The sequence below is a fragment of the Scyliorhinus torazame genome, chromosome 18, assembly GCF_047496885.1.
Source record: "Scyliorhinus torazame isolate Kashiwa2021f chromosome 18, sScyTor2.1, whole genome shotgun sequence".
Lineage (NCBI taxonomy): Eukaryota > Metazoa > Chordata > Chondrichthyes > Carcharhiniformes > Scyliorhinidae > Scyliorhinus > Scyliorhinus torazame.
Genome location: NC_092724.1, coordinates 73,724,618 through 73,740,625, shown reverse-complemented (window position 1 = coordinate 73,740,625; position 16,008 = coordinate 73,724,618). Strand labels below are relative to the sequence as shown.

The window sequence follows — 16,008 nt, the reverse complement described above, 5'->3', positions numbered from 1 at the left end:
GCCTGGGCTTGCGAAATCCTACCAACTGTCCTGGTTTGAGACAATTCACACCTCTTTAACCTGGGGTTACCCCTCTCTCTGGATCTGTAAAGACTTAATTACCTGCAAATGCTCGCATTCTAAGCATTGTCTTGCATCTTTGACTTTGTCTATATATATATATATATATATATATAGTGTTTCTGGAACCTACCTCTTCATTCACCTGAGGAAGGAGCAGTGCTCCGAAAGCTAGTGATTTGAAACAAACCTGTTGGACTTTAACCTGGTGTTGTAAAACTTCTTACCGTACTCTCAAAAAGAGCATCCGCGCATGCGTAATGGGCCGACTGGCAATGGGGCCCAGAGAACGCGTGCCCCAGCCGGCAATGGGGCCCAGAGAGCGCGTGCGCCTGCTGGCAATGGGGCCCAGAGAGCGCGTGCGCCTGCTGGCAATGGGGCCCAGAGAACGCGTGCCCCTGCTGGCAATGGGGCCCAGAGAGCGCGTGCCCCTGCTGGCAATGGGGTCCAGAGAGCGCGTGCGCCTGCTGGCAATGGGGCCCAGAGAGCGCGTGCGCCTGCTGGCAATGGGGCCCAGAGAGCGCGTGCGCCGGCTGGCAATGGGGCCCAGAGAGCGCGTGCCCCAGCCGGCAATGGGGCCCAGAGAACGCGTGCGCCTGCTGGCAATGGGGCCCAGAGAACGCGTGCCCCTGCTGGCAATGGGGTCCAGAGAGCGCATGCGCCGGCTGGCAATGGGGCCCAGAGAGCGCGTGCGCCGGCTGGCAATGGGGCCCAGAGAGCGCGTGCGCCGGCTGGCAATGGGCCCCAGAGAGCGCGTGCGCCGGCTGGCAATGGGGCTCGGAGAGCGCGTGCGCAGTGACAGCGAGGCCGATGCTGGTTTGAGCCTCGGGATCGGGTACTGGGGCTTCCGCCTGTGAGAGCGGTGACCGCCGGCTCGGATGCGCAGGATGTCAGTGCTGAGCCCGGTGCAGATCAAAGAGGCGAATGCCCACCTGGCGGCTGTGCACCGCCGGGTGACAGAGCTGGAGCGCCGGCTGGAGGCGGCCGAGCGGACGGTGCGGGAACAGGCCGAGCGGCTGATGGGCAAGGACCGGGAGCTGCAGGCCGCCATCCGGGAACTCAGCCTGCGCAAGGAGCGGTCAGCACACAGCCCGGGGCCGCGCGCATAGGGGAAGGGTCCACAGTTGCGTCCACGCGCGGAATCTCACTGGGCCCCGCTCTGCCGGGGACGCGCATCATTGGTTTCAGCCAGGGTGGGAGTGCGGGGAAATTGGGGCGAGGAGGCTAATGAGGAAGTTGGGTTGAGGGGGAGGGAATGGAGCACAAGGAAATGGGGGAGGGTGGGGTGCGGGGTAACAGAATTAGGGGAGGGTAGTCAGAGGAGATTGGGAGGACTTATGAAATTGGGGGAGGATGGAATGGGCTAAAGCGGGAATAGGGAGCAGGGATGAAGAGGGAAAGAAACTAGTTAACCCAGTTCTGCCTTTAAAATATTCAAAGATTCTGCTTCCACTTTTGTGGAAGAGAATTCCAGAGACTACAATCCGAGAGGAAAAAAATCTTATCACTGTCTTAAATGAATGACTCCTTATTTTTAAAGAATTACCCCTAGTTCTAGATTTTCCAACAAGGGGAAACATCCTCTCCATACCTGTCAATGGCCCTCAGGATCTTAAAGGTTTCGATTAAGTCGCCTCTTACTCATCTAAACTCTAGTAGATACAAACCTAACCTCTCCAACCTTTCCTCATAAGACAACCCGCTCATTCCTGGTATTAAAGTTCAGTAAATCTGCTTCCAACACACTTACATCTTGTCTTGGATAAGGAGGCCAATGCTGTACCAAATACTCCAGATGTGGTCTCCCCAATGCCCTGTACAACTGAAGCATAACCGCCCCACTCTTGTAATCAAATCCCTTGACAATAATAATCTATTAGCGTCACAAGTAGGGCTCCATTAACACTGCGTTAAGTTACTGTGAAAATCCACTAGTTGCCACACTGTTCGGGTACACTGAGGGAGAATTCAGAATGTCCAATTCACCGAACAAGCACATATTTTGAGACTGGACTAATTACTTGCTGTGTCTGCTATTCTGATTCAGGCCCTCGGACACCCAGATCCCTCTGCACCTTCGAGCTCGGCATTTATATAAGCTTTTTTATTCTTCCTGTCAAAATGGATAATTTCACATTTTCCCACATTATACTCCCATTTGCCAGATTTTTGCCCACTCACTAAAGCTTTCTATGTCCCTTTGTAGCCTCCTGGCGCCTTCTTCACATTTACTTTCTTTTTTTTGTTTTGTAAATTTAGTGTACCCAATTCATTTTTTTTCCAATTAAGGGGCAATTTAGCGTGGCCAATCCACCTAGACTGTACATCTTTGGGTTGTGGGGGCGAAACCCACACAAACACGGGGAGAATGTGCAAACTCCACACGTACAGTAGCCCAGAGCCGGGATCGAACCTGGGACTTCGGGCCGTGAGGCAGCAGGGCTAACCCACTGCGCCACCGTGCTGCCCCACATTTACTTTCTGACATATCTTTGTGTCATCAGCAAATTAACGACCATCCCTTCAATCCCTTCATCCAAGTAATTTATATAAATTGTAAAAGGTTGAGATTACAACACTGATGGCTGATCATCCAACTTAATAGCCTGTTCCTGCCTTTGACACCTTTCACCCCAAGTGCTATATATGACTTCTTGAAAACCTACAATGTTTTGATCTCAACTGCCTGCTGTGTTGGAAATGCCACAGGAGGCTCGCCAATCTTTGGGTGAATAGATTTCTCCTCGTCTCAGTCCTAAATGGTTTACCCTGTATCCTCAGACTGTGACACATGGTTCTGGACTCCCCACTATCTGGAACATCCTTCCTGCATCTCTTCTTATCTAGTCCTGTTAGAATTTTGTAGGTTTCTATAAAAATTCTTCTGAACTCCAGCAAATATTTTAAACATTCATTTACAAGATGTGGGCATCATTGGTTAGGTACACCCACTATGTTGTTAGGGAGGGAGTTCCAGGATTTTCTCCCAGTGACAGTGAAGGAATGGCAATATATTTCCAAGTCGGGGTGGTGAGTTGAAGGGAACCTCCAGGTGGTGGGGTTCCCAGGTATCTGCTGCTCTTGACTTCTAGATGGTAGTGATCATGGGTTTGGAATGTGCTGTCTAAGTAACCTTGGTGAGTTACTGCAGTGCATCTTCTAGATGGTACACAAGGCTGCCACTGTTCGTCAGTGGTGGAGTGTTTGAATGTTTGTAGAAGGATGAGCAATTAAGCGGGCTGCTTTGTACAGGATGGTGTCAAGCTTCTTGAGTGTTGTTCGAGTTGCACTTGTCCAGGCAAAGTGGAGAGTATTCTATTACATTCCTGACTTATGCCTTGTAGATTGTGGACAGGCTTTGGAGGGCCAGGAGGTGAGTTACTCCCCGTAGAATTCCTAGCCTTTGACCTGCCCTGGTAACCACAGTATTAATGTGGCTAGTCCAATTCAGTTTCTGATCAATGGTAACCCCAGGATGTTGATTGTGGGGGAATTCAACAATGGTAAAGCGATTGAATGTCAAGGGGCAATGTTAGATCCTCTCTTGTAGGAGATAGTCATTGCCTGGCACTTGTGTGGCGTGAATGTAACTTGCCACCTGTTAGCCCAAGCCTGGATATTGTCCAGATCTTGCTGCATTTGGACATGGACTGTTTCATTATCTGAGGAGTCGCAAATGGTGCTGAACATTGTGCAGTCATCCGCAAACATCCCCACTTCTGACCTTAGCTGGAAGGCAGGTCATTGATGAAGCAGCTGAAGATGGTTGGGCCCAGGACACTACCCTGAGGAATTCCTGCTGTGATGTCCTGGAGCTGTGATGATTGATCTCCAACCACCACAACCATCTTCCTTTGTGCCAGGTATGACCCCAACCAGCGAGAGTTTTCCCCCGATTCCCATTGACTCCAGTTTAGCTAAGGCTCCTTGATGCTACACTCGGTCAAATGCTGACTTGATGTCAAAGGCAGTCACCCTCACCTCACCTCCGGCATTCAGCTCTTTTGTCCATGTTTAAACCAAGGCTATAATGAGGCCAGGAGCTGAGTGACCTTGACAGAATTCAAACTGAGCGTCCGTGAGCAGGTTATTGCCGAGTAAGTGCTACTTGATAGCACTTGATGACCCCTTCCATCATTTTACTGTTGATGGAGAGTAAACTGATAGGGCGGTAATTGGCTGGGTTGGATTTGTCCTCTTGTGTACAGGACACACCGTGGCAATTTTCCACATTGTTGGGTAGATGTCAATGTTGTAGCTGTGCCGGAATGACTTGGCTAGGGGTGCGGCAAGTTCTGGAACACAAGTCTTCACTATTGCCAGAATATTATCAGGACCCATAGCCTCTGTAGTATCTAGTGCCTTCAACCATTTCTTGATATCACCTGGAGTGAATTGTATTGGCTGAAGACTGACATCTGTGATAATCTTTATTATTGTCACAAATAGGCTTACATTAACACTGCAATGAAGTTACTGTGAAAATCCCCTAGTCGGCACATTCTGACGCCTGTTCGGGTACACAGAACTGCGAAGGTTTCCTCCGGGTGCTCCGGTTTCCTCGTACAAGTCCCAAAAGACGTGCTTGTTAGGTGAGTTTGGACATTCTGAATTCTCCCTCTGTTGGGGACCTCCTGAGGAGACAGAGCTGGATCATCCACTCGGCATTTCTGGCTGAAGATTGTTGTGAAAGGTGCAGCCTTGTCTTTTGCACATATGTGATGAGCCTCTCTAAATGAGGATGGGGATATTTGTGGAGCCTCCTCCAGTGAGTTGTTTAATTGTCCACCACCATTCACGGCTGGATGTGGCAGGACTGCAGAGCTTAGATCTGTTGCGGTGGTTGTGGAATCGCTTAGTTCTATTACTTGCTGCTTATGCTGTTTGGCACACAAGTAGTCCTGTGTTGTAGCTTCACCAGGTTGACATCTCATTATTCAGTATGCGTGACGTTGCTCCTGGCAACATGCCGGGCCATGAGGTTGCAGATTGTAGTTGAATACAGTACTGCTGATGGCCCACAGCGCCTCAGGAATGCCCAGTCTTGAGTTGCTAGATCTGTTTGAATGGTGCTTAGCACGGTGGTAGTGCCACACAACACGATGGAGGGTATCCTTGATGTGATGAAAGGACTTTGTCTCCACAAGGACTGTGCGGTGGTCACTTCTACCGATGCTGTCCTGGACAGATGCATTTGCAGCAGGCAGATTGGTGAGGATGAGGTCAAGTATGTTTTTGCCTCTTGTTGGTTCTCTCACCACCTGCTGCAGTCCCAGTCTAGCAACTATGTCCTTTAGGATCCAGCCAGCTCGATCAGTGGTACTACTAAGCCACTCTTGGTGATGGACATTGAAATCCGCTCTTGCAACCCTCAGTGCTTCCTCCAAGTGGTGTGCAACATGGAGGAGTACTGATTCATCAGCAGATGGTGGCTGGTACATGGTAATAAACAGGAGGTTTCCTTGCCCATGTTTAAGCTGAAGCCATGAGACTTCATGGGGTCCAGAGTCGATGTTGAGGACTCCGAGGGCAACTCCCGACTGTATACCACGGTGCTGCCACCTCTGCTGGGTCTGTCCTGCCGGTGAGACAAGACATACCCAGGAATGGTGATAGTGGTATCTGGAGCATTGTCTGTAAGGTATGATTCTGTGAGTATGATTATGTCAGGCTTAAGTAGTCTGTGAGACAGCTCTCTCAACTTTGGCACAAGCCCCCAGATGTTAATAAGAAGGACTTTGCGGGGTCGACAGGGCTGGGTTTGCCATTGTCGTTTCCGGTGCCTGGTTCGGTGCTGGATAGCCCGTCCTGTTTCATTTCTTTTTCTTTTTTGTAGCGGTTGAATACAACTGAGTGGCTAGCTAAGCCATTTCAGGGAGCATTTAAGAGTGAACAACATTGCTGTGGGTCTGGATGTAGGCCAGACAAGGTAAGGATGGCAGATTTCCTTCCCTAAAGGACATTAGTGATCCAGATGGGGTTCTACGACAATCAAAGAACAAAGAACAAAGAAATGTACAGCACAGGAACAGGCCCTTCGGCCCTCCAAGCCCGTGCCGACCATACTGCCCGACTAAACTACAATCTTCTACACTTCCTGGGTCCGTATCCTTCTATTCCCATCCTATTCATATATTTGTCAAGATGCCCCTTAAATGTCCCTATCGTCCCTGCCTCCACTACCTCCTCCGGTAGTGAGTTCCAGGCACCCACTACCCTCTGCGTAAAAAACTTGCCTCGTACATCTACTCTAAACTTTGCCCCTCTCACCTTAAACCTATGCCCCCTAGTAATTGACCCCTCTACCCTGGGGAAAAGCCTCTGACTATCCACTCTGTCTATGCCCCTCATAATTTTGTATACCTCTATCAGGTCGCCCCTCAACCTCCTTCGTTCCAGTGAGAACAAACCGAGTTTATTCAATCGCTCCTCATAGCTTATGCCCTCCATACCAGGCAACATTCTGGTAAATCTCTTCTGCACCCTCTCTAAAGCCTCCACATCCTTCTGGTAGTGTGGCGACCAGAATTGAACACTATACTCCAAGTGTGGCCTAACTAAGGTTCTATACAGCTGCAACATGACTTGCCAATTCTTATACTCAATGCCCCGGCCAATGAAGGCAAGCATGCCGTATGCCTTCTTGACTACCTTCTCCACCTGTGTAGCCCCTTTCAGTGATCTGTGGACCTGTACTCCTAGATCTCTTTGACTTTCAATACTCTTGAGGGTTCTACCATTCACTGTATATTCCCTACCTGCATTAGCCCTTCCAAAATGCATTACCTCACATTTGTCCAGGTTAAACTCCATCTGCCATCTCTCCGCCCAAGTCTCCAGACAATCTAAATCCTGCTGTATCCTCAGACAGTCCTCATCGCTATCCGCAATTCCACCAACCTTTGTGTCGTCTGCAAACTTACTAATCAGACCAGTTACATTTTCCTCCAAATCATTTATATATACTACAAAGAGCAAAGGTCCCAGCACTGATCCCTGTGGAACACCACTGGTCACAGCCCTCCAATTAGAAAAGCATCCCTCCATTGCTACCCTCTGCCTTCTATGGCCTAGCCAGTTCTGTATCCACCTTGCCAGTTCACCCCTGATCCCGTGTGACTTCACCTTTTGTACTAGTCTACCATGAGGGACCTTGTCAAAGGCCTTACTGAAGTCCATATAGACAACATCTACTGCCCTACCTGCATCAATCATCTTAGTGACCTCCTCGAAAAACTCGATCAAGTTAGTAAATCGACAATGGTTTCATGGCCATCATTAGACTTTTAATTCCAGATATTTTATCAAGTTTAAATTCCATCACCTGCCAGGTGGGATTCAAACCTGGGTCCCCAGAGCATTATCCTGGGTGTCTGGATTACTAGTCCAGTGACAATACCACTACGCCACCGCCTCCTCTATATAATCCTAACCGACTCAATCTGTTCTCATATGTCAGTTCCGACATCCCAGAAATCAGCCTGGTAAACCTTCGCTGCACATCCTTCCTTCGATAAGGAGACCAAAACTGCATACACTATTCCAGGTGAGATCTCACCAAGACACAATTACAGCAAGACATCCCTACTCCTGTACTCAAATCCTTTTGCTAAGAAAGCCAACATGCCATTTGCCTTCTTTACCGCCTACTACACCTGCATCCTTACCTCCAGTGACCAGTGTACAAGGACACCCAGCTCTAGTTGCACATTCTCTTCTCAATTTATAGCTATTCAGAAAATAATCTGCCTCCCTGTTTTTGCAATCTCACATTTATCCATACCGTATTGCATCTGCCATGTATTGCATCCCCTCATTCAACTTGTCCAAATCACACAGAAGCATCTCTGCATCTTCCTCACAGCTCACCCTCCCACCCAGCTTTACGTCATCTCAAATTTGGAGATCTTACATTTAGTTCCCGCATCTAAATCATTAATATATATTGTAAATAGCTGGGATCCCTGCACCAATCTCTGCGGTACCCCACTAGTCATAGGAAACCGTTTTCTATCCATCTCAATACACTTCCCCAATCTCATGCACTTTACTTTTATATTCAAATCTTTTATGTGGGACTTTGTTGAAAGCCTTCTGAAAGTCCAAATAACTTGTTCCCTTCATCAACTCTACTAGTTACATCCTTGAAGAATTTCAGTAGACTTGCAAGCATGATTTCCCTTTCGTAAATCCTGCCGACTCTGTCTAATCCTGACACTGTTTTTTAAATGTATGCCAATCTTCAATCCATCATTTCATTTTCATTTCATTCGTTTCATTTCATTTCATATGTTACCCCCTACACCATGAGCTTTTATTTTCTGCAATAACCCTTGATGTGGCATTTTATTAAATGTGTTCTAAAAATCTAAGTACAGTACATCCACAGCACATGTGACTCCTTCAAAGAACTTCAATAAATTAGTTAAGTACGATTTCCCATTCACAAGACCATGTTGACTCTCCCTGATCACCTAGTATTTTTCCAAATGCCCTGCTATAACATCTTTGATAATGGCTTCGGCTTCTAATATTTCCCCTGTGGCAAATGTTAGGCTACTTGGCCTGTAGTTTCCTGCTTTCTGTCTCCCCTTTTTGAATGAAGGAGTTGCATTTGCTATCTTTCAGTCGAATGTGACCTTCCCCCAAATTGAAATCAATGCATCAACTATCTGATTCGCCACTTCTTTCAAGACCTTTGGTTGAAGTCCATCCGAACCCCGGTATTAGTCAGCCGACAGATCCAAGAATTTGCTCACTACCACTTCCCTAGTGTTCTGTAATTTTCTTGAGTTCTTCACTCCCTTCCGTTACCTGATTTACAGCTATTTCTGGTGTCCTCAACAGTGAAGATAGATGCAAAATACCTGTTTAATTCAACCGCCATAGCCCTTCTTTCCATTACCAATTCCCCAGATGCACTTTAAGATAAATGCTCACTTTGAATGGGGGAATAGGATGGGGGCGGAGGAAATATGGAGGTAGGGGTTGAGGAGGATAGGTGGGGCGGAATGGGTGGGAGGGGAACATGGAGGAGGGGGTTGAGGGAGGATAGGTGAGAGGGGATATGGATAAAGAGGAAATGGAGGAGGGGGGAGTAGGTTAGTGAGGAGACAAAGTGGGGCAGTTGGATAGGGGAAGGGGGAATAGGAGCAGGAATAAGTGATAATGGGGTGGGAGAATGAAGGGAGGGCAGATTCGGGTGTGATGGAATGAAGTGGGGGAGAGTGGATTGTGGGACGTGGTGGGGGATATGGGTAGGCTGAGGATAGGAGGGATATGGGGTGAATTTGGGTGGTTGGTCGGGAGGAGGAATTGGGTGGAGAAGGGAGAGTGGAGAGAGTCAGTGGGGGGGGGGGGGGGGGGGGGGGGCTTCAGGAAGGGCTGGGCATGTTGATTGTACTTGAACTGAGATGTCTCCATTGCTGTCGCCCGTGTTCTGCAGGGAGATGGTGGATGTGCAAGAGAAACTGCAGGATTGTGAAGGGACAGTGCAGAGGCTGCAGATGGTGATGAAGGAGAAGGACAGTGTGATCGCCCAGCTCAGGCACCGCAGTCAACTGTTGGATAAAATCACTCGCAGCCGACCCCTCCTTGATAACCTGCTGTCGTACATGGCTGAAGCCGAGCGTTCGCAGAGTGTCCACATCTCACACCTTGACTCACACCCTGCCTTCCCTGACCACCACGCACACTCTCTGGCGGGAATCAACGGGTTAATGAACACCTGCCCCAATGACCGCAATTTCTCTGTCAGCGAGGATGATATGGAGGAGTCAGCTCAAGATGATGCAATCTTTGGGACCACGGTCTAAATCTCTGCATCCAGAGGTCTGACCCCCTCCTCAGAGATGTTGGGTAGAGTCCACAAGTGCCTGTTGTTTCTGCAGCATTGCAAATCACCACACCGACACCTGTGAATATCAAACCTTCCATCAATGACATAAATTAAAAGAAATGGAAACCAGAAGCACTCTTAAACTGTGTGGGGTCCGATTTCTGGACTCACTGACACTACATTCCAAAGATTCGAAGGATTTTTCACTGTAACTTGGAACTGAGGGGTTATTTCTCTGAATGTAAAGAAATGTGACATTGTTTATCCATTCCTTGGTGCAGTTATGGACAATGGTGTTTGGGTACTGCTGGATTTAGCTAAATGAAATCTTTATTCCAAAAGGCTGGGAAAAGAGGTCAGGAGGAGCCAGGTAATAACCTTCATGTAGGTAGAGCACAAAGACGAAACACCAGCTTCCCTTTCTAGGTTTCTCCCAACTTTGGGAGTTTATAGAAACTAATCATGTCACCAGAGTAATAAAAGTGGGGATTGTTCCCAAAGCTTTTTGAGTTTAGCTAGGTGCATTGAGTGTTTGGAATGGTGGAAGTTACAATACTGTGGTAGCCAATTCCATCTTAATCCCAGCCTGGAACTGCTTATAAAGGGTATTTAGATAGTGTAGTAATGATAGTCTCTGGAATCCGAGTTTAAATCCAGTCCAGATTGGATAAGTTCTCTCGAGCTCTGGATATTGAGCAATGTAATTATTATCGGAAATGGAGAACATCCCCACTGACAGAGTGGCCTGAATTGTGATTGCTTGTTACAGCTTTCACGTCCAGAGATTCTGTTCATTCACAACACAAAATTAATTAGCCTAAAATTGTTTCAACAATCTGTACCCATCAGTGTGTGAGTCAAGATCTGGGACTGTGGAGATTGGGAACTTCCCTCTGGGATGACGGTCAGTGTTGAGGCAATGACGTTTTCAGGATTCTGTACCTCGCTGTTTCTGAGTTCTGCCTCTGTCTTGCCCACAATAGCAGTGACTGCAAGCTGCAGTGGAAACCATCCCTGGCAAAACTCATCTGATAGGTTCCACCCTCTGCCCACCATCAAAAATTTAAACTTCTGGGTTTCTTATCTCCAGAGTTAACGGGTGCTCGTGATATCAACCTGGAATATCATGAGATTGTGGCCTGGAATTTGCTCCACTGCTGTTCTACCATTGCCGGAGGTGCAGCTGGCACTGTTGTTTCCGTGTGTGAACAGGACTTCAGCAAAGTTCCTGTGAAGAGCAGCAGAGGAAGAGATTCCTGGCCATTGAGTTAAGGACAGTCAATTGGCTCAACTTGAACCATCAAAATCTCATCAGTTTGAAACATGAAATACTCACTGGACCATTGAGTTGTGATGCCTTGTGCACCTCATATTAATAACAGGGAGAAGAAACTGTGTTACAGAGAAAGTTCCTGCAATAGCTATACCCTACTCAAACTCTGCTGTAACCCACAACAGCAATGTCCAGCGTTTAAATTACTGTCCATTGTTTTTTTTTTGGTGGTAGTTTTTGTGTCTGTTTCCTTGGCCTTAGTGTCTAACACTCAGTAACTGACCGCTATAGGCTCTCTCACAGCATGTAGATTATGGACTAATCCTCTTGTGAGTATGATGAATCTGCCCTGAGAGTATAGCAAATGACAGTGACGGAGTGAGTCTGTCCTGGGAGTATGGTGAGTGGCAGTGAGGGAGTGAGTCTGTTCAGGGAATATGGCGAGTGACAGTGAGGGAGTGAGTCTGTTCAGGGAATATGGCGAGTGGCACTGAGGAAGTGATTCTGTCCTGGGTGTATGGCGAGTGACAGTGAGGGAGTGATTCTATCCTGGGAGTATGGCGAGTGACAGTGAGGGAGTGATTCTGTCCTGGGTGTATGGCGAGTGACAGTGAGGGAGTGATTCTGTCCTGGGAGTATGGCGAGTGACAGTGAGGGAGTGAGTCTGTCCTGGGAGTATGGCGAGTGGCAGTGAGGGAGTGAGTCTGTCCTGGGAGTATGGCGAGTGGCAGTGAGGGAGTGAGTCTGTCCTGGGAGTATGGCGAGTGGCAGTGAGGGAGTGATTCTGTCCTGGGAGTATGGCGAGTGACAGTGAGGGAGTGAGTCTGACCTGGGAGTATGGCGAGTGGCAATGAGGGAGTGAGTCTGTCCTGGGAGTATGGCGAGTGGCAGTGAGGGAGTGAGTCTGTCCTGGGAATACGGCGAGTGGCAGTGAGGGAGTGATTCTGTCCTGGGAGTATGGCGAGTGGCAGTGAGGGAGTGAGTCTGTCCTGGGAGTATGGCGAGTGGCAGTGAGGGAGTGATTCTGTCCTGGGAGTATGGCGAGTGACAGTGAGGGAGTGAGTCTGACCTGGGAGTATGGCGAGTGACAATGAGGGAGAGAGTCTGTCCTGGGAATATGGCGAGTGGGAGTGAGTCTGTCCTGGGAATATGGCGAGTGGCAGTGAGGGAGTGATTCTGTCCTGGGAGTATGGCGAGTGACAGTGAGGGAGTGAGTCTGACCTGGGAGTATGGCGAGTGACAATGAGGGAGAGAGTCTGTCCTGGGAATATGGCGAGTGACAATGAGGGAGAGAGTCTGTCCTGGGAATATGGCGAGTGGGAGTGAGTCTGTCCTGGGAGTATGGCGAGTGGCAGTGAGGGAGTGATTCTGTCCTGGGAGTATGGCGAGTGACAGTGAGGGAGTGAGTCTGACCTGGGAGTATGGCGAGTGACAATGAGGGAGAGAGTCTGTCCTGGGAATATGGCGAGTGGGAGTGAGTCTGTCCTGGGAATATGGCGAGTGGCAGTGAGGGAGTGATTCTGTCCTGGGAGTATGGCGAGTGGCAGTGAGGGATTGAGTCTTTCCTGGGAGTATGGCGAGTGGCACTGTGGAAGTGAGTCTGTCCTGAGGGTATGACTAGTGGCAGTGAGGGAATGATTCTGTCCTGGGAGTATGGCGAGTGGCAGTGAGGGATTGAGTCTGTCCTGGGAGTATGGCGAGTGGCAGTGAGGGAGTGAGTCTTTCCTGGGAGTATGGCGAGTGGCACTGTGGAAGTGAGTGTCCTGAACGTATGACTAGTGGCAGTGAGGGAGTGATTCTGTCCTGGGAGTATGGCGAGTGACAGTGAGGGAGTGATTCTGTCCTGGGTGTATGGCGAGTGACATTGAGGGAGTGATTCTGTCCTGGGAGTATGGCGAGTGACAGTGAGGGAGTGATTCTGTCCTGGGTGTATGGCGAGTGACAGTGAGGAAGTGAGTCTGTCCTGGGAGTGTGACGAGTGGCACTGAGGAAGCGAGTCTGTCCTGGGAGTATGGTGATTGGCACTGAGGGAGAGAGTCTGGTGGATGAGCTGACATTCAGTCCACATTAGAATAGTGTCTACACTTCAAAAGCACTTAATTGACTTTAAAGCACTTTGGGACTTCCTGAGGTGTGAAAGGTGCGATGGAAGTGCAAGTTTGTTCTTTTAGTGCTGAACTGACCTGGTGATCAGGAGGCTGCCTACAATAACCTGGTAGTCCGCCTCCTCCAAAGTTAACTTCAAAACTGACCTCCTCTTGGATGCTTGGGTCTTCTGCTCTGTGTGGCACTGTTACAGTGGGCTGCACAAGATGCCTTTTTGGCCACACTGAGCAACTATAAATGTAATTTCCCCTATAGTAAGATTTGCACTTTATCCCATTGGGATTGCACATCAGTTATCTGAAGACTGGCTCCACTTGCAATCTTCCTCCTTATCAGACATTCAGTGACTTGGAAGTAGAAGTGAAATTGAAAATGGTTCGTACAGGTTTGGGGAGTTAATTTGTCAGTGGTTACAGAACTATGCAATTGATTAGCATGTTCATTTCATTGACTCCATTAGTCTTACACAGTCCTTATCTGGTGTGTGATAGGACTGAAGATGTCCTCATCTGACTACACCAACACTTCATCTGTCAACAGAAATGGCAAACCAGCACAACTATATCTTAAAGGGAAAATAACAATAACAGTCCTATTCATAGTTGATATTTGTTGCTTTATCCATTTTGAACAGTTGCTGTCTCATTAACTCATAAAATCCTGAATCACAACAGTGAGATAGGGGCTGATATGAGCCTGGAGGGATCTAGGGAAAAATGGAAGTGACAACGTGTGGGCCAGACTCCTCACAGCCTCTAATGTAGCTGGTCTTTGGTAAAGTACTGATGGTGTCACAGTAAAGCTGACATCAGGCACCCATTGTTGGTGTGCCCCAGCTATTAGAATCTTAATATGCAAGGGGAGGGGAGGTCCTCGATATATTCTCTGGGTTCAATGACCAGTCACTATGCTCTTGTTCTCTTGATAAACTTGTAATCATTCCCTGGTCTGTATAGAAATTATTCCTTAAAAAACCCATTTGTGTCTGATCGCTCCTCGAGCTAATTTATTGTCTACGTAATCATTCTCTTGATAACCATTCTGTAATATTCATTATTCTGTATATACTTACTCTCATCATTATTCTCTGTGTAATCATTCCCTGGCTTCTATTATGTCTAATCACTCTGATATCCATCATTATCTGTGTGTTATAACTCCCTGACATCCATTAATCTCTGTGTAATCTCTCTGATATCCCGCTTCTCTGATAGTCATTATTCTGTGTAAATCACTTCGCTGTCTATTATGTGTGTAATCTTCTGTATGAAGACTATTTTCGAACATCCACAAGAATTCTCTGTCGTCCTGGTGTATATCAATCTCAATATATTCACTCGAGGAAACTGATATTCATGTAATCACTCCTAAACCAATACTTTCTATATAATCAAAACTTACTTTAGAATTTTCCACATCTATGTAATGCTGGAATTCATTATGTGAATCTGCTGGAATCCTGTTTAGTCATTTACTTCTTCAGTTCTCTTTGTAGTTTTTGGATGTTTGTTACAACATGGATGGAAGTTACAAGGCAGCTGACTGTCTTGGTCAGGAAACTGAACTTTCAAAGTAAAGTTTGAGCTGATTTGGCAAGTTCTTGCAACCCAGAGGTTGGGCGAGAGATAGACCTGACTCTGGGGGCTTTGTTACAATACACCATTGCCCTTTTCTCATTTCATGTTTATGTTGCTGATTTAGCTTTGTTATCTGCATTGCAAATTACCTGACTGCAACATTGCACTAAATCGCTTGTAAGTTAGACAGGTAGGAAACCATTCTGAAGTACATACTTCATATTTTGAGAAGGTATTCTTGAGTTTGCTTGTAGATTTCAGGAATATATGCAGTACTAGCTTGTCCATGTTCCCTTGAAACATATTACTTTTGTTTAAAGGGATTTGGGACTGTGATGTGATGTTCCTTGTTTGAAAGTTACTGGGTGAATGTACCGCAACTCGCTCAGGGCAAAAATTTCACATGTTTGCAGTTTTTGATCATTGTTTGTAGACACAAATCTGATAAATTGGTGCCTTTTATAAAACTGTGCAATAACTTTTTAAGTAGTTTGTGTTTAATTTGTGTGCTATGATCCAGAAGGGTTTTGGCTGCTATCTCAGGCAATGATCGTGGCCGATAATTCAGTGGGGATTTCAGAACCTGATCATGTCTTCATCTGACTTTCATCTTTATTAGTGTCACAAGTAGGCTTACATTAACACTGCAATGAAGATAGTGTTAAAATCTGCTAGTCGCCACAGTCCTGCGCCTGTTTGGGTACACAGAGGGAGAATTCAGAAATTTCAATTCACCTAATAAGCACGTCTTTCGGGACTTGTGGGAGGAAACCAGAGCACCCGGGGGAAACCCAAGCACACGGGGAGCATGTGCAGACTCCACACAGTGACCCAATCAGGAATCAAACCCGGGACCCTGGTGCTGTGAGGCAACAGTGCTAACCACTGAGCTACTGTGCATCGAGATCAACAGTGGAATTTCTCAAAAACCCCTGCGAATATTCAGTTTTCAACCTTTGTTCAGGACAAACTCCCCAAATAGACTGAGGAAAGTGGAAGTTAAAGGCAGCTAACTGCTCTATCCCAGAGTGATAGTGCCTGTTAGTCATTATTCCTAGAGAAACTGGAGGAACCTTCTACTGTAACGTCAAGGCGTGACACAGCAACAGCAATGGAAGGAAGCAACAGCCTATGTCAGCTCTTTGTCCCATGGC

The 16,008-nt window shown here is 47.4% G+C and overlaps 2 protein-coding genes across 2 annotated transcripts in view; both read left to right on the top strand.

Moving 5' to 3' along the window:
- wdr55 (WD repeat domain 55) overlaps window positions 1-16,008 on the top strand; it is a 165,108-nt gene that overhangs the window by 9,025 nt on the left and 140,075 nt on the right. The window lies entirely within an intron of this gene.
- LOC140395302 (vimentin-type intermediate filament-associated coiled-coil protein-like) lies at window positions 835-15,340 on the top strand. The gene is made up of 2 exons (XM_072482901.1): window positions 835-1,138; window positions 9,506-15,340. Exons 1-2 carry the CDS (start codon window positions 939-941, stop codon window positions 9,873-9,875), a joined length of 570 nt encoding a protein of 189 aa, XP_072339002.1. The 5' UTR covers window positions 835-938; the 3' UTR covers window positions 9,876-15,340.

Bases quoted from the DNA above. Each gene is read 5' to 3' on its own strand.
- LOC140395302 (XM_072482901.1), top strand. From the start codon at position 939: ATGCGCAGGATGTCAGTGCTGAGCCCGGTGCAGATCAAAGAGGCGAAT. The intron at 1,139-9,505 runs GTCAGCACACAG...CGTGTTCTGCAG, and splicing joins CTCAGCCTGCGCAAGGAGCG to GGAGATGGTGGATGTGCAAG.